Source organism: Cetorhinus maximus, chromosome 20, assembly GCF_964194155.1.
Source record: "Cetorhinus maximus chromosome 20, sCetMax3.hap1.1, whole genome shotgun sequence".
Classification (NCBI taxonomy): Eukaryota; Metazoa; Chordata; class Chondrichthyes; order Lamniformes; family Cetorhinidae; genus Cetorhinus; species Cetorhinus maximus.
Window position 1 is genome coordinate 76,127,772 of NC_135898.1, and position 24,244 is coordinate 76,152,015.

Below are 24,244 nucleotides of genomic sequence, written 5' to 3' on the forward strand. Positions count from 1 at the left end.
CATCCAAAGAAAAAGATCTTTACAATGCTTTCGCTCTACTCTTAGCTTACCTTAAATATGAAAAACATTCATATAGTTTAAGAATTATTTTAAACTAAACTGCTTTCCTACTGTTCAGGTAGAATTCTATTATTTTGTTATAGAAAATCTGAAACATACTTGTAGCTGACAGGCATTGGACAGGTTAAAGGCATTGAAGGAAGCCAAACCACCACCCCTCCACCCTCATCAGGGTCAGCAAACAGGAACAGGCTTATCAAATACAGGATTTTGGTAGACTGGGTGCCAAGCTGCAGGTAAAATGCAAAGGTCATGTGATTGTGAAAAGCTATCAAATAGAAGAAACGTAGGTTAACTGGTATTATCTTCAAGAGAAAGCAGGAGAGATTTGGTAGCATATGATTAGCTCACTGAACCAATCGGCAGTGTTCAGCAGCAGGAAAGTGAGTAAAGAAGATCTTAGGTTTCATGGGGGTAAAAAAGCACCATTCTCAGCATATTACTATGTTTGCGCAGATGGTTCATTTGGACCCACCAAGAATATCATATAGAATTCTGATCACCATATTTTGAGAAAGACATTCAAACACTGGAAAGCATGCAGCAAAAGAGGCTATCTGGGGTTAGGTACCAGAGTTATAAAAGACAAGATGCAGAAACTGAGAATTTTGATGCTACAGGCAAGTAGGCTCATGGATGACTTTAGAATGCTCCAGATCCATTCCAGACTCTTAAGAGGTATAGACCAGATAAATATAGCAACAGATTGTGCAAGGGACATGTATTTAAAACTAGGGGAGATGGTGAAAGCTGGGTTCTGATTTAATTACTTAATATAAAAGGGTGATGATTATACGGAATTAATGAGGCAACAGGAGCTGATTTTGAATAAATTTTGAAGAGTAAAAATGAAAACACTGCAGATGCTAGGAATCTGAAACAAAACACAGGTCAGTATTCTATAGACAAAGATGTTAATATTTCAGTTATGGATCCCAGACATCAACTTATCTGTTGAATAGTTCAACATTTTATTAAAAAAATGAAAAATTTGAACAGTTGGAAATGTTTCATGGAAAAGGCACTTCCTAGCTACTGGAACTAAAATTTCAATGATCTTTTCCAGTCTTGCAAATTCTAAAAAGAAAACTACTTGTTTTTCCCTCATATTGGCTTTGCATTGAGAATAAACAACCATTTTTAACAGCAGGAATTCTCATTTAATTGTGTGGTTAGGCAACAAGTTTTGTTATGGAGTAATGTACATCTGAAATTTATTGCAATCTTGAGCTTCTACAAACCCAAATAACTGATGCAACCTATTTCATACTTCATTATATTTTAATAGGTTCTTTAAATGTATATGGTTATGACAGGTAGGCAAGAGAAGAAAAATCACAAGTTGTTTTAATTGACTTTATTTCTGAAGAAAATGTACATAGATGTATTCAAAATAGCGTGCATTTGTAAAAGCTGACCTTGAAAGAAATAACCCAATATTGGTAGTGCATAGCTATAAAATATATATATTTTAAAAAGTATTACGGTTTTGACACTGGTTATTTGGAACTCACTCAAATCCATTTCCAATATATAAAAAAAATTCCAATTTCAGCTCCAGCAAGCAATGGTTTATTTAGAAACACATACCAAAAACTGAAGCAAAAAACCTGCCTACATTAAACATATTCCATATCTAACATTCCTTTTGGTGCATTTACTAGTCAACGAAATGGTGTTTCAAAACCAGGATTTACTTTATAAACTGCTTAGTACAGCAAAGAACCATTAATGTAAAAATATAACCCAAGTTATTAATGTTACATAAATATTTGCCTTTTTTATACTTTGTTATAAAAACACAGGTTTTCTTCTTTACAAGTAGGCATGGTTTTACAATTAATAGAAAAATAGAACACTTCTGTAATATTGCCCCTTCCAAATATCAGAAATCTAGCAAACTACTAGTACCTTTCACATCTGCAGGAATAGAAATCCTACATGGAATACCAAATTCAGACTACTGAACTGTATTCTACATTAAACAGTATAAATTCTGCCACTGCACAGTTTTCAGTGTTTCACAGTCAATTTAGGCTGCAGAGGAAGAAGACTACTGAATTTATAATAGTTTGGACAGATCACCAATAAATGCACACTTTAAACAGGACAAGCAGGCCAGACAGACTCAATTGCAAGCAGCTACTCAAAAGATAATACGAAGACAGATGAGCAAACTGTATCCATATTAATTTGCATTTTTTTTTCAAATTATGTTACCAGAGATAAAAGAACTATATACAAACCTACCTCTTTTTCATCCATAACTCCCTCTCTTAACATTGGCATCTGTTAGTTTGAAGAGGTGGAAAACAGTGCATAGGTTAAATGAGCAAACCAGCCAAAATTTTTCTGTGCCTGCGGTGGTCAAGGGCACCTGGTGCGTGCACCCATCCTGACCTTTATAGCATTTCAGATCTCATCCCAATCATTGATTTTTACACCAATGGTGTCGTAGAATCATTGTATCTCAGCACAGGAGGAGGCTATTCAGTTCATGATGCTCTTTGAAAGGGCTATCTCCAATTAGTCCCAATCTCTTCCTCTTTTGCCATAGCCCTGCAATAACTCTACACCTGCCACACATTGAACTTACAGCCACACACGACCCTCCTTTAAGGCCACATGAGGAGTGCAAAAAATGAGTTGCAGCTTTATGGGGTTATTGCAGCATGCTACAGTGATAGATCTCCTGAAAAGTGTGTGCCTCAAGATATATCCGAGCAAAATTCTGGTTCACTTTAAGGACGTGGATATCTTATCGACAATAATAAACACAAAGGGAAACCAAATACATGAATTATCCCAACCGTACTGCTTACCTCGCTGCATGGTACATAAAAGATACAAAATAAATGTATTAAATGAAAAAGGTACCAAATACGTTCTACATTTTATTACAATTCACTGCATAGAGAGTAATCAGGACAGCAGAAAACTGGGAGTTGACTGTTTCTAAATCTAAAAAGTTTGTTTAATCATTTGTGGTAACTTATTCTCATCATATAGCAAACAGAGGTTAGAAGTACAAATGATTGTCTTTGCTGAGTCCAACACACAAATTGTGCTAAGCAGCACGTGTAAATTAGGGCAAAATACAATTGATTGAGCCAAAATTCTCAACTATCATAATATACATTTATACCACAAACAGTAATACCCCTCCTTACTGAAGATTTTAGGTCAAAATAAAAAAGCAAAAAACTTTAAAAATATTGTTATTTGCACCAAATTCTCTGAAGTGACTCTGAAGAGTGCATTTATTCAGTTATTTATAGTATTAGGTAAATCCCAATACTGTGCCAAAGCCACTGTTACAAACAGTTCCCACTATGAAAACACTACTAACATTCTATAAAAGCCTTCAGTACATTCAGGTTTGAACATTCTCATCATTCAGGTTCCAGAAGACATTACCCCTAGCAGTTCCTCTCAAAGTAAATTCACATTAACAACTGAAGTGGGCGTTAATGAATTGGACATACGTAAAACATGAAAATCACACATCACTTTCAGAGTCCTGGATCTTTTTCAGACATTTAATCCACTATCAAGTCAAGTTATTCCAGTCCCTCGTAGCTTCCATTAAATGTCGTTGACCATGACCCACCCAATCCTCCTGGTTATCAAATATTCGGCCACAAAACCAGCAGCTGAATTTAGCGTCAATAGTTTTACTTGAAATGGTTTTCACAATCTGATAATTGTTCTTGCTTGTCTTTTTCAACTTTAACTTCAGTACATATCTTTCTTTCACCGGGCTCACTGGTTTTATCTTTTTGCATTGATTGATGAGGAACCCTTTTGCAGCTACTTGCATACTGCTGCAAGAATTCAACAAAGCACAAATTGTTCTTTTTGATAAAACTACTTTGAGAACATTTCCTTTACACTTCTTAATGGTTTTCATGACATTAACCACTTCAGGTACATCAACATCAGGATGATTAAGCACTATCACAGGCTGATTTCTTCTAGGGCATCTAATAAGCTGCCCATGATCAAAAGGTACAAGCCTTAGGGTTTTCACAATTCTACGACTAGCTGCCATATTGTTAACTTCAGGTGGTTTGTTTTGTTCTCTCTCTTCGGTTCCTTTAAGCTGACTGAAGCTACTGGTTACCATCTTTGGTGGATTTTCAGAATTCTCCAACTTGTTTTTTAGTCGTTTGCTGTATCTGAATACAAAATTTTCATTACATGACTTGCGTGGTTGCCACAATTCATCAGATTTCTCATTATCCCATCGGCAGTTTGACTTTGTTGCAGACCTCTGTGAAGTAACTGAAGAGGCTTTATTAGTATTTCTTCTCTCAACAGAACGAATTGATGAACTTCGGAGAGCTGGAGGAATGGGAAGTTTAAGGGAAGCCTGAGCACGGATTTGGGGAGGGATGCCGTCATTTGCAGGAATTGAGGGCACAGGTTTACTCACTGGTAACAGGATACATGGAGAGCCACCAGTAAACAATACAGCCTGAGTTGGTTGCTGTAAAGGCTTAGGAAAGTTGCCTGCTGCATCATTGTGAAATGCCACTGGATTTCTCAGAAATTGGTTGCCCTTCATCCCCGACTCCCCATTAGAACTTTTAACAAATCGCAATAAAATCTTCTTAAGTGGTCCATTTTCTTCAGGCATGGGACTAGAATTGGCCACTGTTTCTTCACTTGTAACCCCAGTAGGTTTCTTCTGCATAATACATTGAAGCACAACAGTTTGTTGGTCTGATTCATTTTCAGTACTTGTATTTGTCTGCATGCCCTCATTACCCAAACCAACCTCCTGTCTCAGTGGAAATGACAGTGAATTATTTGATACAGTTGATTTAACATTTTCAAGTTGTTCACTGCAAAGATGTGCATCCTGACCATTTATATTTAATGAACCTTTCTCAGCCGAATGGCTGTCATTAGTATCAAAAGCAAGCTTTGCATAAGAATGATGATCAAACACTGCAGAAACTGAACCTTTAGGTAAAGAGTCTTTGGAAGACAAAACATTTACTGGTGTGGCCTTCGTACAACCTACTCTGGAACTACTCGTTAATGGACATGTATTTTGTCGGCTTTTGTCAGTTACCAGTGTTTGTCCTTGCATACTGGCACGTGTACTATCCAATATCGGAGGGTTACCACCACAAACAATGCTAGCAACTGCACCAAGTGTTCCATTACTGAAAGTAAGTATCAAGCCAGGCCCCTTATCTGGCAGGGAGGCAGTGTTTCCAGTAACAACTTTTGTTTGTGGAACTGATCCCCCAGAAACTACTTGCAATCGGGATTGCTTTGTCAAATGCAAGGGCACTGCAGAACCTTTCTGCGATGGTTGGATTAAAAGCGGCTTAGTGATGCCAGCAAGGCGTAAAGGTCCCAAAAGTGCAACAGGTGCTACAGATGAGTTAATGCTCCCATTAGCAGAAGTACGAATTGCATCCTTTATCAACTGCTGGTTAATTATTTCAGCAGAATGAGTCTTTAACAGTGTATTCAGCTTTTCAACATTTGGTGGCATGCAACTGCTTGATTTAGGTGGAGATAGAGTCTGCAGCACACTTCTCTCACCAAGACATTTCTCATTATCTAAAACACAGCTATCATTTAGAGAGTCCAACTGCATAGCCCAAGACTCTTCCTTAATAGAATAATTATGTAAAGCCATTTTGTTTGTTGCAGTATGTGTACTGGTCTGTCTCTCTAGAAAACTAGTTGGACTACTTTTGGGACACTGTGGTTCACTGCAAGGATTTTCATCACCAAATATGGACGTACCCCTCAATGCATTAAGTAGTAACTGATTTTCTTCAGGAGCCAAACAACTCATTCCATCCCCAGTCCGCAATGAGAACACAGATGTGATTCTAGGCATTACTGGGGACACATTGCCATCAGAATCACTAACTTGCTCTTCCAACAAGTCTTCTGCAGAGACACTATGATTCATGTTATCTTTGGTATAGGAGTCCATCATCTCTACATCTACTTTCCTCAAGCAATTTGATTTTTCTAAAAATAATTCTGAAATTGTTTCATCCTCTTCCGTATTTTGCAATTTAGTATTTGCCTCGGAGTCACAGGCCCAATCTTTTGGAGACCAATTACTATTACATTCCCTAAGTTCTTGTTGGCTCTGCACTGTCGTACAACTTCTGACAGTGACTTTTTTTAATGTTTCAGCCTCCGCTGCAGACTGGCACATTCCTGATATTGGTACTTCTGTAGCATGGAGATTATTCAAATTATACAAACATTTCTCATAATTAACTTGGTTAGGTTCCTTTACATTGATAGGACAGATACTTTGTTCTGAAGCAGTTGCATTTAATACTGCACTGCAAGAGTTAAGGTTATAATTAACCATATAATTATTACAGAGTTCATCACATTGTATGTTTAGAGTTTCAGCGCCCAGTTCACTTGAAGCAAAAAGGAAATTACAATTTGATGTAGCAGAACTTGTACATAATGTAGATGACATAGGGATGTTTTTTGATGACACCAATTTGCTCTCTGCATCAGATTCTTCATTAACTATTTCAGAAGGTTCTAGCATTTGCAGAAGTATAGGTGAATTAAGTTCATTCAAACCTTGGCCACCTGGATTTCGACAGCCAAGCAGCAAGTGGGAAGGAATGTTTGTAAATGATGGTTTGCTGGAAATTGAAACACCAGCTGTTGAAACTTTTCCATTTAATAGACCGTATTTTGGAATTATAGAGGCTTGAGAAGTTACAATACATTGTAGTTGTTGAAGATTTGACACTTGAATTCCACTAGCTTCTACTTTGTGTGGCTGTCCAGAGCTTGATTCAGCCTTAAAGGAACTTTGAGGAACAGCTTCTGATGGTTGTGAAATCATTCCTGTCTTTGAATTATCTCCTTGTACTAGCAAACCACCAGATTGCTTTGAAGTAGAAATGTTCACCTTAGCATAGTTGTGAATAAAAGGCAAATGGGTGCCGTTTATGGACTGTAATGAGGCATCACAATCCGACTGAGACATCTTCTTTCCACTGGATGTCTGCTCATTTAAGCATTGCCTCAAAGGGATTGCAATCTGGCTGATGGTTGAAGATGCAAATGTCTGTGTTGGACTATTATTTGAAACTGAAGATTTTTCTGAAGTTGTCGTCTTGTTTTGTATAACCTGGCTATCTGGCATATCCTTATTTACTGTAGCCTCAATTAGATTCAATGAAGATGTTGGTAATAATTTTCCTGTTTGAGATGAGCTCATGCCTGCAAACAATGGTTCTAGTGTTTTAACCTGAGTAAATTTACCATTGGTTACAGAAGATACATGAGATACCTGTGGTCCTGAAGTCTGCATCTTTGATTCCACAGAATTATCCATTACCATGAATGCACGAGGCTGACTTGTGAAAATATTTGACAATCTAATGGATTGCGCATTCACACTTGATGCATTTGTACCAGGTAATCTAACATTTGAATTTCCTGCATTCTGAGGCAAACAGAGAGAGTTGCCATTACTGGCTAGGGTTTGAGAATTTGAAGCACTTAAGTTTTGTTTGCATGTAGGCATTAGCTTTATTACTAAATGTTGTTTGCCACTTACTACTTTGAAGCCCATAAATTGAGCACTATAATTAGGTGGCACTGATAATTTATTGTTCTTTAGTATTACAACAGGGGCCCGAGGAGAGACCACCTTACTGCCTATTTGATTAGAACCACTTACATCGGCTGTCTTCTGTGGAGAGCTAGTAGAAGCTGTTGGCTTTGGTCCTGGAATTTCATCTTTCTCAGCACTGATATCTTTAGGGCTAACTACTTCTTCATTCGAACGTGTGACTACAGCTGGTAGAGACTGTTGTTCTTGATAGCTGACTTTCTTTGTTGCATCATCAGATCTCTTAGCATTATCCTTTGTAGGAGCCAAATTCTGGATTTGCCTTTTTTTCCTCCATTGAGCTTTCCGAGACACCCCATTTTTGTATCTTTTCAGAACAAGTTTGAGACCCGCTGAATTCTTCAATTTTCCTTTTTGGCATGGATCCATTTCTGTTTTTGAACTGCTACCCTCGGCCAGACCCTTATGGACAGCATTAATGTGTTTTATAATATAGTCTTTACGTGTTGCACCATATTTACAGTATTGACAGCAAAATGGAAATGCACCTGTGTGTACAACAAGATGTCTTTGAAACTCACCTTTTGTGTAACTTACATGCTCACATTTACCACATTTGTACTGAATCACATCATGTCGGTGAATATGCTGAATAAAAGTGCCTTGATCCTTAGTAGAAAATCGGCACTTTTCGCAGCGAAAATTACCATTTACACCATGTTTCCAATTTAAATGCCTTCTCAGCTCTTGTAGAGTATACATTTTACCATCGTTGCAAACTTCACACTTAAGAAGAGGAGTACGATGCTTCAATCGGTGTTGGCTCAGTGTCTGAAAATCATTAGCAGTAAAACTACACAACTCACAGGGATATACAGGTAAGTCTGCAGCATGCAACTCCTGATAATGTTTCAGTAACTGTTTTGGGTTGTATTCAGCACCGTCTTTACATTTTTCACAGCTAAAACGTAGAACCTTTACTAATACAGCTTTTGCTATCCCCTCTGAAGTTTTAGATGTCTCACCCAATGACTGTTGCACAGAACTATCCTTGAAAGAAATAACCCGATGGTCCACCTGAGCTAAGCTTTCTCTCCTCAAGGATTTTCTTGCAGTCTGGCATCTACTTAGTGATGTTTTACTTTGATTTACCAGTAAGTATGGAGAGATCTTTTTTTTCACATCTAATCTTGACAGAACAACTTTTGCATTTTTAAGTTTCAATTTCAACTCTTGCGAAGAATCTTTATTCACATGTTTATTCACAGTCACTGAAGGTATAGATGAAGCTCGTGCACACTTTTGTGCTACAGATCCTTTGTCCTTTTGTAAAAAATTTCCTGTAGGCAAGCTTAGTTTTTTTCTACAACACTTCTTGCTATTTGAATCTGCAAAAGCATTTGCTTCATTGATTTGTGCAAAATTTCTCTGGTCAGATTGCATATTTCAATTTTGTGGAATGTTAATCAATGATGCTGTAGAGACTTGTTAGATGCCTTCTCTCCAATTGCTGCATATCACAATAGGTCTCAGAAAGGTCGTTTCTTCAGATTTGAGCTCAGGCAAAATTAGGCCATAGAATATTACTCCTCATGTGATGATCATTCTGTAAAAATAAAGAAAAATACTTTTCAATTGAGCTACTGCATAAAAGACAGACTCCGTTGCACTGAACAAAATAATTCTCATGAACAAGAGCTACAGTGATATTGTGTAATTCAAAACTTCTGGTGCATTATTCCAAATTATCTAAAAAGACAAAATGTTTAAACTGAACCAAAATTTGGGAGGCTCTGGCTATAAAAAAGCTGTAAATGCATGTTTAAGCATTGTTGAGAAATACAGCTAGCAAATGAAAATATATTGTTACAAGTTTTGGGTCTACTCTATTCTCTTCACTTCAGCAGCACTGACCTCTCCAATTATGCTGTTATTGGTTTGTTGCTTATGTTGTTAAAAGATACAGTGATTAAGGATTGGGATTAAATATGACAGTCAACCCCTTTAAAGGGGCTCTCACTCCCCAATGTGTTTTATATGTTTATTGCTGTTTTTTAAAAAGAGTATAAAGAGAGTCAACTGGGACACTGGGGTGGTAGCTAGGAGGCAGAGGTCTATAAGGCTGCATCCTGTGAATAAACCTATCAAGGAAAAGATCTGCATCTTGTTTTGCACTTCACCATCTGGCTTGGATCCATTTAACATGGTAGCAGAAAATAATTACCTAAAGATGAAGATTGGAAGCTAAGATTTTCTTTTCAGACAGAAGATTGTAATCGGAGTTACTTTTGAGCAGAATGGCTGAAACCAAGTGTAAAGTGTCATAGTATAATTTCCCATTGGTGTTCTCAGAATCTGAGCTTTATGATCAAAGGAAAAAAATGAAATAGACACGTGGACATTGGTTACATCCTTCTCATATGACCTTGGCACTGTTGCTTTCTATAAAAAGCAGGATCAGGTGCAAAGTATTGTTGCACATGGACAGGTTCCTGGATTTAACCGCAGTTAGATTCTCTGAAAGAGACACTCTTTTGGATCAGATGTTTGAAGCGTTACAAACATTCCTCGGAAAACAGTAGTTTCCAGCAGCCTTCATGGCACAAATGGGACATTTGGCAGCATCACAAAACAGAGGATTCAATGCTCGCGGCATTGAGACAATTCAGATATGGGGCGCAGTAGTCATTACAAAAGAAAAGGAGGATGGAGATATTCTGGCAGAGCTGGCAGACAACAGGAATAGAGTAATAATAATAGAAGAACAAACCCCAGAATGCCCAGGGAATTATTAATAGGTGTTTTAGATGTGATTCAAAATACTATTGTGGGGTAAAAATTGTCCAAAATGGAACAACTGGGTTTGACGCAATGCACGACACAGAAGGTTCAGAAGGGGAAGATGATATTATAAAAGCAAAAAACTGCAGATGCTGGAAATCCAAAACAAAAATACTTGGAAAAACTCAGCAGGTCTGACAGCATCTGCGGAGAGGAATACAGTTAACATTTTGAGTCCGAATGATTCTTCATCAGAACTAAAGAAAAATAGAAAAGAGGTGAAATATAAACTGGTTTTTGGGGGGAGGGGGGGGGAGACAAGTAGAGCTGAATAGAGGGCCAGTGATAGGTGGAGATAACCAAAAGATGTCATAGACAAAAGGACAAGGAGGTGTTGACGGTGGTGACATTAGCTAAGATATGTGCTAATGGTGACATTAAGGGTAGAAAGCAGGACGAGCAAGGTACAGATAGCCCTAGTGGGGATGGGGTGGGGGGAAGGGATCGAAATAGGCTAAAAGGTATGGATAAAACAATGGATGGAAATACATTTAAAAATAATGGGAATAGGTGGGAAAAGAAAAATATATATAAATTATTGGAAAAAAGGGGGATAGGAAAGGGGGTGGGGATAATATTGATCAGTCTGAGGGACCTGTACTAGTCACAAGAAGCTTCAGTCCGGTAATGTGTACTTGTCGTGGATTCATTTAATTGCGCAGTTTTGGACAGTGGTTGTATACCCACATATATGGAACAGATTGGATGAAATAGTATTTGGATTCACTAAGCAGTAAGGATTGAAGTAAGGTCAAGGAATATGAAAGTTCTACATGCTTACATCAAAGGTTAATGCAAAAAATAAAAGCTCATGGTGTAGGGAGTAACAATTTGGCATGGATAAGGTTGTTTTCTGTTAGTGAGCTAAAGAGTAGGCATAAATGGGTCGATTTCTGGCTGGCAAAATGTAACAAGCGATGTGCCACAGGGATAAGTCTGGGCCTAAAATTTATATAAATGACTTGGATGAAGGGACCAAAGGTATGGTTGCTAAATTTGCTGATGACACAAAGATAGATAGGAAAGTGAGTTGTGAAGAGGACACAAGGAGGCTACAAAGGGACATAGTTAGGTTAAGTGAGTGGACAAAGATCTGGCAAATGGAGTGTAATGTGGGAAAATGTGAAATTGTCCATTTTGGCAAGAAAAATGAAGCAGCATATTATCTAAATGGAGAGAGATTTCAGAGCTCTCTGGGATCAGAGGGATCTGGGAATCCTAGTGCATGGATCTCAAAGTATGCAGAATGCAGGTACAGCAAGTAATTAGGAAAGCTAACAGAATGCTGTTGTTTATTGCGAGGGGAACTGAATACAAAAGTAGGCAGGTATACTTCAGTTATACAAAGCATCGGTGAGATCACATCTGGAGTATTGTGTACAGTATTGGTCTCCTTATTTAAGGAAGGATATAAATGCATTGGATGCAATTCAGAAAAGATCTACTAGACTAATACCAGGAATGGAAGGGTTGCCTTATGAGGAAAGGTTGGACAGGTTAGGCTTGTATCCGCTGGAGTTTAGAAGAGTAAGAGGGAACTTGATTTAAACATAAGATCCTGAAGGGTCTTGACAGGGTCGATGTGGAGTGGGTGTTTCCTCTTTAGGGAGAATCTAGAACTATGAGTCACTATTTAAAAATAAGGGGTTGCCCATTTAAGACAGATAAGGAGAATTTTTTTTCTGAGGGTCAAGAGTTTTTGGAAATCTCTTCCTCAAAAGGTGGCAGAGACAGAGTCTTTAAATATTTTTTAAGACACAGGCAGATAGATTCTTGTTAAGCAAGAAGGTGAAAGGTTATTGGGGGTAGGCAGGAATGTGCAGTTGAGATTACAATCAGGTCAGCCACGTTCTTATTAAATGGCGGAGCAGGCTCGAGGGGCTGAGTGGCCTATTCCTGCTCCTAATTCATTTGTTCATATGCTTCAGTTTGGGGCTGACAACACTTTAAAGTCACCAAAAAGAGTGATGATTCCTTGTAGAATTGCTGGGGTAAGTCACTTTATAAGTGCAGATGAAGTACCTAGTGAGATACTCTAGCTGCTGAGCAAGCCATCGATGAAAAAGGCACAGGTAAAGTGATAGGGTGTGATGGAAAGACAGTAATTCTCCAACATGGCAGTCAAACTAATTGGGTACATCATCTAGATTAATTGGGATTGATTATAAACTTGCAGAATCCGAGCAATTATGAGGTGATGAGGCACCCTGCACTTGACAGTTATGAGCAGCAGAACACAGTAGATATGGGGCTCGATGATGATAGACAATATGATACCAATACACAAGATAGAACTATTCAATCCAAAAGGATAACCACCGAAAATTGGCACTATGGTAACATACATGCAAGGGGCATGTGAATGGAGGGATGCAACCATTGTAAGGAGAGCAGGAAAAACCATTGGCAAATACAAACATTGGCTAAATGTTCAAGAAGATGGACAAGATGGACAAACAGTAAGATCAATGGAATGGCAAAACGAGGTGAAAATGTGGAAAGTTAGAAAACGCAGTGCAAGTTCCAATAGGGAATCTGGAAGTGATTCTGGACTTAGGAAAAGATCACATACTGGCAACAGAACCTCTGATCACAGGAGGGAAAGGTCATGTAACAGTAGTCCAGAATGAGGGCAAGCAGAGACCATAGTTTGGCTAGAACAAGAACTATAGAATGAACTAGGAATGCCACTAGAAGTAGAAGCCCTTATAATCAGGATGTTTTGGTGCCTACAAATAAATTAGTAGATAAATTGAGAGATGCAAAACAAAAGAGTTGGATAGTTGGAAAGAATTTGGTGCATACTCTGAAGTACTAGATAGGGGACAACCAGCCTTATCACACAGGTGGATATGCATAGAAAAAATATTTCTTGATGGAACATTTAAGACTGGTGGCAAGACCAGTGACTTGGGTTTTCGAAGAGACACCTAACGATCAAGGTGTTAAGAGTGGACTCTCCCACAACAAAAAAAGCAATCTTGAAGATTTTCTTAGCTCTCTTAGCCACATATTCTTGGAAATGCAAGTCGATTGATGTAAAAGGCACAGATTTGCAGGATGAAAAATTTCAAGTGTTATTGAAACCACCTAAAGGTGATGGGAAACTGTAGAAGTTAAACAAATGTGTTTATGGATTAAATGATGCATTGAGGCTATGTTATTTCTTGATTAGGTCTCTCGCTAAAAGTTATCAGCTGAAAGCAGATGCAGTAATGTTCTACTGTTCCATCGCAGGCATCTTCACGATGCACGTAGTTGATCTTCTATGGGGAGGTTCTGCAGAATTTGAGCAATTTGTTATAGATAAGGAAAGAGGAATTTAAGATTGAAAGTCAGGCTTCAGGGGCCTTTAAATATGTAGGGTTAGACATTAATCAGACTAGGTCAGGAGCAACCTTGAATCAATCATTTCTAGAAAGTGCTAATCATATCCCAATTAAACCAGACCAGTCCTCACAGAAAGATGATCTTGCATTCAAGGAAGAAATAGACCAGTTGAGATGATTGATTGGACAGTTAAACTGTCTTTTCACTCAGATAAGACCCAATGCCATTATGACATAAAAGAACTTAGTACTATGAAACACACTACAGCTGAGGCGGTTTTCAGGGCAATAAAACCTAAATTCAATTCAGGGTAATATGTTCTCAATTTTCCTGCCTTGGGTGACCCAAAAGGTACAAAGTTAGTCATTTTTAGTCATGCTTCCCATGTCAATCTTCTGGGTGGATTTATCATATTCTTAGTGGGAAAAATGGAAAAAATGTAGTGTTACCTCTTGACTTGGGGAGCCAAGAAAATAAAAAGGGTGGTTAAAAGCACCCTAGCTGCAGAAGCACTGGTAGAAGCAATAGATATGGGTTGTATTTATCTAATATTCTGAAAAAAATCCTACACAAGGGGCATTCTGAGAAAGGTTTGCCCGCAGAATGCTAAGTGGACAACCATTCTCTTTGGGATAAATGTTCATTCAGCAGAGGGCATCACTCAAAAAAGGCTGTGGATTGAAAGTGTTGGAAAAAGAGAGATTGCTAAAATAAAATGGGTTGACACAAATCATGTTCTAGAAAAATGATATCTTGTGTCATGATGAGTTATAAGAATTATGGAAAAACATTTTTAATTGCTTTGTATGTTAAAGTTTTTTTTGTTTAAAGGAGGAAAGAAAGGGGAATCTTGATTGTGTTGTTAAAGATACATAGGTGATAAGCATTGTTTGATTAAGGACTGGGACCACATAACTGGGATAGCAGCTAGGAGGCAGAGATTTGTAAGGCTGCATCCTGTGAATAAGCATTGTGTCAAGGAAAAGATCTATGTCTTGTTTCGTATTTCATCTGGTTTGGATCCATTTAACACATGCAACCTAGGTTCAAGAATACATCCATGCTGCCCAATACATAATTTATATGAAAGTCAACATCGGCCTTTTTTGTGATCTGAACTCTATATTGTATATTTTGCATGTGTTCTCCCATGCACTTCTTGAATCCTTCCAAAGGATGCTGAAATATTTGAGATATGAGGTCGGGTATAAACTGTTAGGCTGTTTTATGTTATAGGCAATGAACAATGAAGGTAAAAAGTAACATCAATCAAATCTCACCTTAATTCGACTAATCAAAGAACTCTCAAACAAGAAAATGAATAAAAATACACTACACTATTCCCATCAGCAGATTTTCTTAACTTCATCTAGCCAGCCTAAGGATTCCAGCCAACACTGGATTTAAATTGAGCAAGTTTTTCATTGCTGGGCCAAGCCTAGACAATGGGCTCAAACAAAAGCAAAATTCTACAGATGCCAGACATTTAAGAAAAAAAGAGAAAATGTTGGAAATATTCAGCTGATTAGACAGTGCATTTGGAGAAATAAACAAATTTAAGTTTTCAGATCGATGTTCCTCTGAATTATTCCCCATCAGTGATTCACCAGGAGGACTATTAATAAAACTAACTCCTCCCCAGTTTGGAAGGAAAGGTTTAAAAAATGCAATTCTCTAAATCTCTTGCTTACTACACTTGCCTCCCTGCTTCATCTGATGAATAAATATTCCTCCATCTGGAACATGACTTGGAAGAAGCACTGAATGAGGGCAACAAGGGCATGGAATCTACTCTAGATAGAGTCCTGAACGTCCAATACCAAGAGTGGCTTGGTAGCAACACACACACCTAGCCCTGGAGGACATAATTGCCAGACTACATCTGCAGCAGATGGCGAAAGAACCAATGAAGAAAAAAAAAACCTACTTGACCTCATCCATTTACCTGTCACAGATGTGTTTGTCCATGACAGTGCTAGGAATGACCACCACACTTTCCTCATGGAGATGAAGTCCCATTTTCACACCGAAGACACCTTCATCATGTTGTGCAGCACTACCACCATGCTAAATGGAATAGATTCAGAACAGATCCAGCAGCTCAAAACTAGGCATCCATTAGGTACTTTTGACCATCATCCACTGAATTGTATTCAACCATAATCTAAAATCTCATAGTTCAGCATATTAACCATTATCATCAAGTCAGGGGATCAACTCTAGTTCAATGCTGTGTGTATGAGAGCATTCCAGAAGCAGCACCAGGCATACTTAAAATGAGGTGCCAATTTGGTGAAGGGAGAACACAGGACTACAAAACATGCTAAATAGCAGCATGCAATAGCCAGAGCCAAGTGATCCCACAACTAACAGATCTGATCAAAGCTCTTCAGTCCTGCCTCTTCCAATCACGAATGGTGGTGGACAATTAAACAGGAAGAGGAAGCTACACAAACATCTTCAACGCTGGCAGAGCCCAGAACACCAGTGCAAAAAAGGCTCTGCAACTGCACGCAGCCAGAACTGCCAATTGGATGATCCAATTTTGTCTCCTCCTAAGATCTCCACCATCACAAAAGCCAATCTTCAGCTAATTCAATTAATTTCATGTGATAAAGAAAAGGCTGAGTATACTAGATATGGTGAGGGCTATAAGCCCTGACAACATCACAGCCATGGTGCTGAAAACTTGTGCTCCAGAACTAGCTGCATCTTGAACAATGCTGTTTCAGTACAGTTACTGCACTAGACCGGATAAGACTGCAAAATTGCCCCAATATGTCTGCCCACAAAAAGCAGGACAAATCCAATCTGGCCAATTACCTCCATCAATCTACTCTCAATCAGCTAAGTGATGATTGGTCTTGTTAACAGTGCTATCAAGTGGCATTTACTCAAAAACAACCTGCTCACAAATGCACAGGTTGATTTCTACTAGGACCACTTGGCTCCAGACTTCATTACAGCCTTGGTCATAACATTAACAGAAGAGCTGAATTACATGGGTAATGTGGAAGTCCTCGCCATGAAGGCATCATTTGACAGATAGCAGAATCAAAGAGCACTAGTAAAATTAATGTCAATGGAAATCAGGGGAAAAACTGCCAAGCACAAAGGAAGATGATTGTGGTTGCCGGAGGCCAATCATCTCAGAACCACATCATCAGTGCAGGAGTTCCTCTACCTGGGACCAAACATCTTCAGCTGCTTCAATGGACTTCCCTCCAACAAAAGGTCAGAAGTAGAGATATTCACAAATCATATAAATAACAAAGCAGTCCATGACTACATGCAGGCATGACCTAAGCAACATTCAGGCTTGGGGTTGATTAATGGTAAATAACATTCATGCCACTTATGTGCCAGGCAAACACCTCTCCAACAAGACAGAATCTAATCACCTGCACCTGACATTCAACAACATTACCATTACATATCCCCCCCCTACCTCCCACACCAACAGCAGGAGGACACCACTGGCTAGAAACTTAACTGGTCAAGCCACCTACATAGAGGTCACAGGTGTGATATTCTGGAGCAAGTGACTCACCTCTTGACTCCCAAAAGCCTGTCCAACTATAAAACAGAAGTCAGGAGTATGGTGGAATATTCTCCACTTGTCTGGATGAACACAGCTCCAACAACACTTAAAGGTGGTCAAAACGATCTAGGGTGAAGCACCCCACTTGATTGGCACTCATCCATCACCTTAAAAATTCATTCCCATTGTTACTGGCACACCAGGGCTGCAAGGTGTACCATTTACAAGATTCACTGCAGCAATTTGCCAAAGGTTCTTACCAAAATTGAGACATCTACCACCTAGAAGGACAAGGCCGGCAGGTGCATTTGCCCTCCACCACCTGCAAGACCTAGCTGGAAATATATTGCCTTTCGTGCATTGTGGCTGGGTCAAAATCCTGAAACTCCCTACCTAAAATTGTGGAATTATCTTGACCACAGACTATAGATGTTCACAAAAGCAACTCATCATCACCTTCTCGAAGGCAATTAAGGACGCAAAATATGCTGGCCTTGCCAGCAACATTCACATCCCATGAATGAATGAAAGCCATCCAGGATTAATGGGCATTTAGGATGAGACAAGAGTGATGAGACAAGAGACTCTTTATTAACAGACTGAGACTAAACATTCAAAAAAACCTACTTATCTGACTTTAATACACATCTTAAATGCCTGTTCCATTAAGTAGCTTCAATCTGAGGCTTTTTAAACCTAAATTAAAAAAGTTATTAAACAATTAGACAACATATTTCTATTTTTTTCCAATAAAAAAAGAAGAAAAATCAAAAATACCAAAACAACCACAGAAGAAATAAGGTGGGGGTGGGTAGAAAGAGAAATCATTTTTATATTTCATAAATAAATGATCTCTAATAGTGCTGCATGAGGATTCAAAACTTTGTACGATCTGGAAATATTTTATTTGTGCAAACAAATCTGTGGCTTTATACTGTAAAACAATACATAATAGAAACTGCTAGTACAATAGTAGGATTTAAAACAAAGAATAAGCTAGAACATTATAAAACAATAGCATAAAGCATGATACTGGTTTTGTTACAGAAAGTACTCATAGCAGGAAAAATTAAGGTACACAGGTAAGCAGAGGCCACTGATAAAACAACTCACTTAAAAACAAAGTTTACCGATGTGCTGAACATTAAAGGAGGTAACTGAATTTAAATTAAAAGTACAAGCTACCATTAAACATATAAATGGATTGGGGAGGGGGGGGGGGCAGTGGACAGAATATCAAATTAAAATGGAGAATGGGGCAGCAGCAGATCGCTCCTATCTGCCTGACTGCACCCCCATCTCATTCTCACTTTCTGCCCTTAATATCTAGACCTGATATTTCCCATTCTCCAAATCTGTGTTCCCATGTCAATCATCTCTCTTGCTCACGAAATGTAGATTTAAAATACAGGAAATACCTTGCCCCCACCCCCAACTCACCATTTTGTTCTTTCTCGCATTGCTGCTCTATAACAACATTACCAACACTAGGACCCACACTCCACAACCACTAGTGTTCCTGATAAACCCATTTTCCTTAACTAGATGTGCTAAATATAGATATATATCTATACATATATATATATCTAATTCCAATTGATACTCAAAAACTTTATGTATTCTCAGCTTTAAGACTCAAAAGGAATGGAAATTAATTGCACAGGTATTACATAACCGAAGAAAATACACTGAACAAAAACTGGCTGCTCCAGCCAAGAACCCCCTCTCCCAACAAAAGTTTCAGCATCCTCATCAACCTGACAGCCATTCTGAGAAGTCAGATGCACAAGGGTGGGATTGAAGAAAGCACGCAACCTGGAGCAGTAATCAGCAGGCCTTCTTTGTGAACCAAGACCTTGGGCGGTCAATGTGAATGGGAAATCCTCCATATCTTTCTCACCCTCACTAAAGCTAGATGGCCCCTTTTACTAAGATGGAGTAAAAACTCCATTTGATAAATCAGAAATAACTTCTAACTTGTCCAGCCCCTCTCACAAAAGGAACTCAGCATCACCTTCCACTGAGTCAAATGATAGAGATGGAATTGAGTCAGCCCAGAGGAAAATCAATTCTACGACGCTACTTCACACCATTCACATTCCCCTGGTGTCCAACTCAATCCTTTGACTTTCTAATCTGCTTGATTTGAATCATGGATTTTGATATGTGTATGGTAGCACACCAGATTTGCCCATTTCCTTTCAATCGATTAAAAATAATTCCACAACAAACCCAAATCTCAATGCAAATCAGCGAAGCTAATCAGAGAATGGCTGCCAGTCTTATCTACCTCCTAGCTTGCCAACCCAGTAAGATGGGAAATGCAAGGTTTAAAAGATGGGTACTTCAATAATTGTACTACTTCAACAATAGTACTATTTTCAGGAATATTAAAAAGCTTTTCAGAATTCAGAAGCATTCTTTTACACAGATATTCAATTTCAAATGCTAGTTATGATCAGCTGCTGGTTTTATTCATCATTCTTGACCAATTAATAGCAAACAATCTTGTTTTATGCGAGTGGTCTTTGTGCCATTTTGAACTGAAGCAGCATACTTCTTGTGGATCACTATATATTCAGGTAAATAGGGAGATAAGGAAGGGGAAATTGTTATCATCATTCATACATTGTAAGATTCAATATTTAAAACCTGAAAAAACATATCGCGCTACTGGTTGCTCCTTGCCAAATAAAGACTGCCCTCTAGATAGGCACCTATCACTTAGCAATGATTCTTCTTATTGCTTCAGTAATGGAATTATTCAACAAGGTACTGTTAAACAGTCATTAAGGGCAATCCTACAACAAAGTGAACTTGAAACCAGGCATTGGCTCCAGCTATATTCAGATGGGCCTAAAGGCAGTAAGGCCATCAATATTTCGGTGACTTGGGCAATTCTGCAGGCTTCATGCCTTCAAATTATCAAAAGCAGCCGAAGTGTACCCCAGAAATTTAAGTTTGAGATATATTTGCCCATAATATATCCACAATTATCTATCCAAAGCAATTTAAAAAGTTAAGCTATATTTCAGTTATATTTTACATTTTGTAACACACCAAAACTAGTTTTAAAACAAAAACATGATACATTTTACTTTCTATGTAATTGAAGCCTTTCTTCACACAATCCTCAAGCATAACTACAAATCAAGATATCACTTATTATCCGATTACTTGCCTCAAAAGAAATGTAGGTTTCAAACTCCAAGATGTTCAGCTTTACATTACTTTATAGCATAGACAACTAACATGCCAGAAGCTATTTTGATTATGATCCCGCTTCAAAACTAAGGAAAGTAAGAACGTTTTTTCAGATAGAGACATTATTAAAGGATTATCTGTGGGTCTAATATTTCACCCAGTCAATGGGTGAAAAATCCCACCCACGGATTCATTTTAAACAAGTGTTTGTAAACTATTTCTCATACAAATATTAAATACTTCACACAAGATACCTTCTTACATGCAGTGGGCTTTCATTTAGAAAAATTGTTGCGCCATTGATAAACCTTGAATGCTATTTTCAAGAAATTAATTTATAAAATTTATTTGAAGAAGCGCATACTGGTGAGTTTTCACACAAATTCAATTCCTTGAACAACCAACTTGAAGTACTCAAGTCACATCAGCAACTTGAAAACATTAACATTGCATTTCTATAGCCTGGCCTTACATTTTTATACTATTTGGTGGCATAACACCGAATAACAACTTGCATTAATACAGTGCCTCTAATGTGGCAAAATGTCCTGAGGTGTTTCACAGGAATGTATTAAAGTTTGAAACAGAGCCAAGAAAGGAGATATTTGGGCAGATAACCAAAAGCTTGATCAAAGAGGCAAGTTTTATGGACAGTCTTAAAGGAAGAAAGAGAATCAGAGTGTTTGTGGAGTGAACTCAAGATCTAAAGGTATGATCGCCCATCCCTAATTGCCTTTGAGAAGGTGGTGGTGAACTGCCTTCTTGAACCGCTGCAGTCCATAAGGCGTAGGTATACCCACAGTGCAGTTAGAGACAATTCCAGGATTTTGACCCAGCGATAGTGAAGGAACAGCGATATATTTTCAAGTCAGGATAGTGAGAATGGCTTGGAGGGGAACTTTCAGGTGGTGTGCCCATGTGTCGCTGCCCTTGTCCTTCTAGATGATAGTGGTCGTTGGTTTGGAAGGTGCTGCCCAAGGAGCCTTGGTGAGTTCCGGAAATGCCTCTTGTAGATGGTACACACTGCTGCTACTGTGTGTAGTTGGTGGAGGGAATGAACATTTGTGGATGAGGTGCCAATCAAGTGGGCTGCTTTTTCCTGGCACATCATCTACAAACTCAGGGCGGCAGGGCGGGGCGTTGTAGGGCTGGAGGAGTTGACAAAGATAGAGGGATTTGAAAACAAGAATGAGAATTTTAAAATCAAAGCATTGTTCAAACTGAATTCAATGTAGGTCAGCAAGCACAGGGAGATGATGGTGAACAGGTCTTGATGCAAGTTAGGGTGTGGACAAATGTGTTTCAGATAGCAGTTAAGTTTATGGAAGATGGGAGGCTGGACAGGAGTGCACTGGAACGGTCATGTCTAGAAATAACAAAAGCACCAAATTGTCAATTAAAGGAGTTTGGAACGAATCTTTGTTAACTCTGTGGAGTTCCTGATCTCAAATGTGTGCTGTGGGTGTGCTAGGAACCTCCAGACAATAAAGGGTGGAGGAAAGAGAGAGGTGAAAATTCTCACACCCCATTAAGTAACCCAAGTGATGTTGAATCAAGGTTTTAGTTTTCAACTGTAGGGGGAAAAAATGTTTTCTTTTACATAATCCAAACCTGTCAATGCTAATTTCCAATAAGAACTCTCACTTTCTTGGGGGGGAGAAATGGGTGGTAAAAAAAGTGTAACCTCATTGGATCTGTGGAAAAATTCCAGACTATTCAATTCAGTAGATTAGTAAATTCTCACACCACTTTGCTAAAACAATTTAATAGTATTGGAAATAGCACAAGCTCCAATAGATAGCATTTTAACTATTTTTTAAGATGTTTATGGTTAACATTAGCCAACAATGGTGATAGAATACTAAACCTTCAGGTTTTTAACATCACTTCTCTAAAAGCATGAGCACCATACATTAATAACAGCTGCACAATTGCCCCATTATCATAAATAATGTCAAAACATGGGGTTTTGGTGAAAATTAATCGAGTTACAAAACTATCAATGCACAACGTGCCGAATTTGGTGACAACTCAATTTATTTTTAAAAACGTTAAATGCCCATATTGTGGCTCATGGATATTTCATCAGCCCTGGTCCCAGTTTTACACGTGTCGCACACAAAACGGGACCAACGAGTTAAAAAGCGAACATTTTAAACTGAAACAATTTCAAGGTGAACAAGTACAATTCAGATCCCATCTACTTACGTGAGACTATTCGGCGGTAAATGCTTTGAAAAGTTCTCCACTGGACCACGACGGAGAATCAAATACTCTGGACAGCACAGTTTATTTTGCAATTAAAGTAAATAATGACTTAATTTCACTGGGGCTTGATCCGAGGCCGAGAATCGCGAATAGAAATCTATTTATCCCCGCCGTCAAAATGGCGGACGTATACACTAAGGCGGAATTAAACAACCGGTGGGTGGATTTCCTTTTAGCCGAGCGCTTCGAGCCCTCGGACAATCGCTTCCAACTACCCGGGCGACGCCAAAGCCCTTTGGCCGTCCGTTCGGCTCCAGGCCTCCGCGTATCTGCACTTGCCGACAGTTTATCGGCTGCACTATTTCCTCTCAGCCCGAAAATGTCCTCCGCCCACGGCTGGTGCAAGTGAGCCGACATTTTCTTCAGTGGTGGCGATGGGAACCCTTTTTTTTGGTTTGGGGGGGGGTGGGTGGAGAGAGAGCAGCCGCGACGGTTGGAAGTGAAGGGGTCCCCCCTCCCTCCCCCGCCCCTCTTGTCACTTTGTTGGCTGGTGGGTATTTTTTATTTTTAATAAAAAGCAAAGCAAGTTTTCGCAATATTCTTACCATTTTTGGAAAGTGGTGTGAGGGTCACTATGAGCCGCCATGACAGTCCCATCCGGGCATTCTACTGCTGCTGCTCTTGTTGTTGTTGTGGAGACGCCGGGTTCCTGCGGCCGAGCGGCGGCCCTGGGCTGGGGGAGGCGCTGCCAGGGGGATGGGGCGGCCGGTACCTTTGCAGGCGACTTCCGTCAAAATCGCTGCTAGTCTTCCTGTTTGAATATTGCACACCAACCGCAATTTTGTGTCAAGTAGCAGCAGCAGCAGCAAGTGGAAAATGATTCCCTATTTTGAACACACTGAAGGGTGACTAGTTTTACAAGGCCTTCTGATTCACATTGCAAACATCATATATATATATATATATATATAAATGGAGCCCCCTTTCATCGGCATCAAATTCCCACCTGTGAACTGTTGATGTTACCTCTTTTATTGGCAATTTCTGACAAAAAATCTCCATAATCGGAGGGTCTTAAATACATTTAACAGGAAATGTCATCAAGCAACAAGGTTTTTTTTAAAAAAAATAACAAATCTTGTTATTTTCATTATTTCAGATACTGTTAAAAATAAGAGTGGTCTCCTTTCTTCAAGGATGTGTATTGAGTGTGCAGTGCTTTTTTTTTCTCTTTTACCTAGTACTGATGTGAATATTAAGAATATGGAAGGCGAGACACCACTCGAATGTTGAAGTCAGAACTCACAAGTGTGGTTTGCGCTGCAGGTGAACAAAAAACAAACTGAAACATGCGTCAGCTAACAAGATTGCCCAGGTTGAGAAATTCGTAGGTACAGCATAGCATACTTCTGGGTTTTTTTTTCAGCTCTCATATAGCAAAATATTTTAACTTAAATATATTTGTATTT

At 38.9% G+C, this 24,244-nt stretch overlaps 1 protein-coding gene across 9 annotated transcripts; it reads right to left on the minus strand.

Moving 5' to 3' along the window:
* Positions 1-1,402: 1,402 nt before the first annotated feature.
* LOC144694470 (zinc finger protein 518A-like) lies at positions 1,403-23,524 on the minus strand. 9 transcript variants are annotated; one of them, XM_078564930.1, is made up of 4 exons: positions 23,381-23,524; positions 19,898-19,933; positions 19,051-19,264; positions 1,403-9,257 (listed from the first exon to the last, which is right to left on the minus strand). In XM_078564930.1, the coding sequence occupies exon 4, from the start codon at positions 9,092-9,094 to the stop codon at positions 3,611-3,613; it is 5,484 nt and encodes a 1,827-aa protein (XP_078421056.1). In that variant the 5' UTR covers positions 9,095-9,257; positions 19,051-19,264; positions 19,898-19,933; positions 23,381-23,524; the 3' UTR covers positions 1,403-3,610. The 9 variants fall into 9 exon arrangements, with proteins under 9 accessions (XP_078421056.1, XP_078421053.1, XP_078421055.1 ...); XM_078564927.1 differs by lacking the exons at positions 19,051-19,264; positions 19,898-19,933 and adding an exon at positions 18,000-18,059; XM_078564929.1 differs by lacking the exons at positions 19,051-19,264; positions 19,898-19,933 and adding an exon at positions 17,991-18,059.
* Between the last annotated feature and the right edge of the window lie 720 nt (positions 23,525-24,244).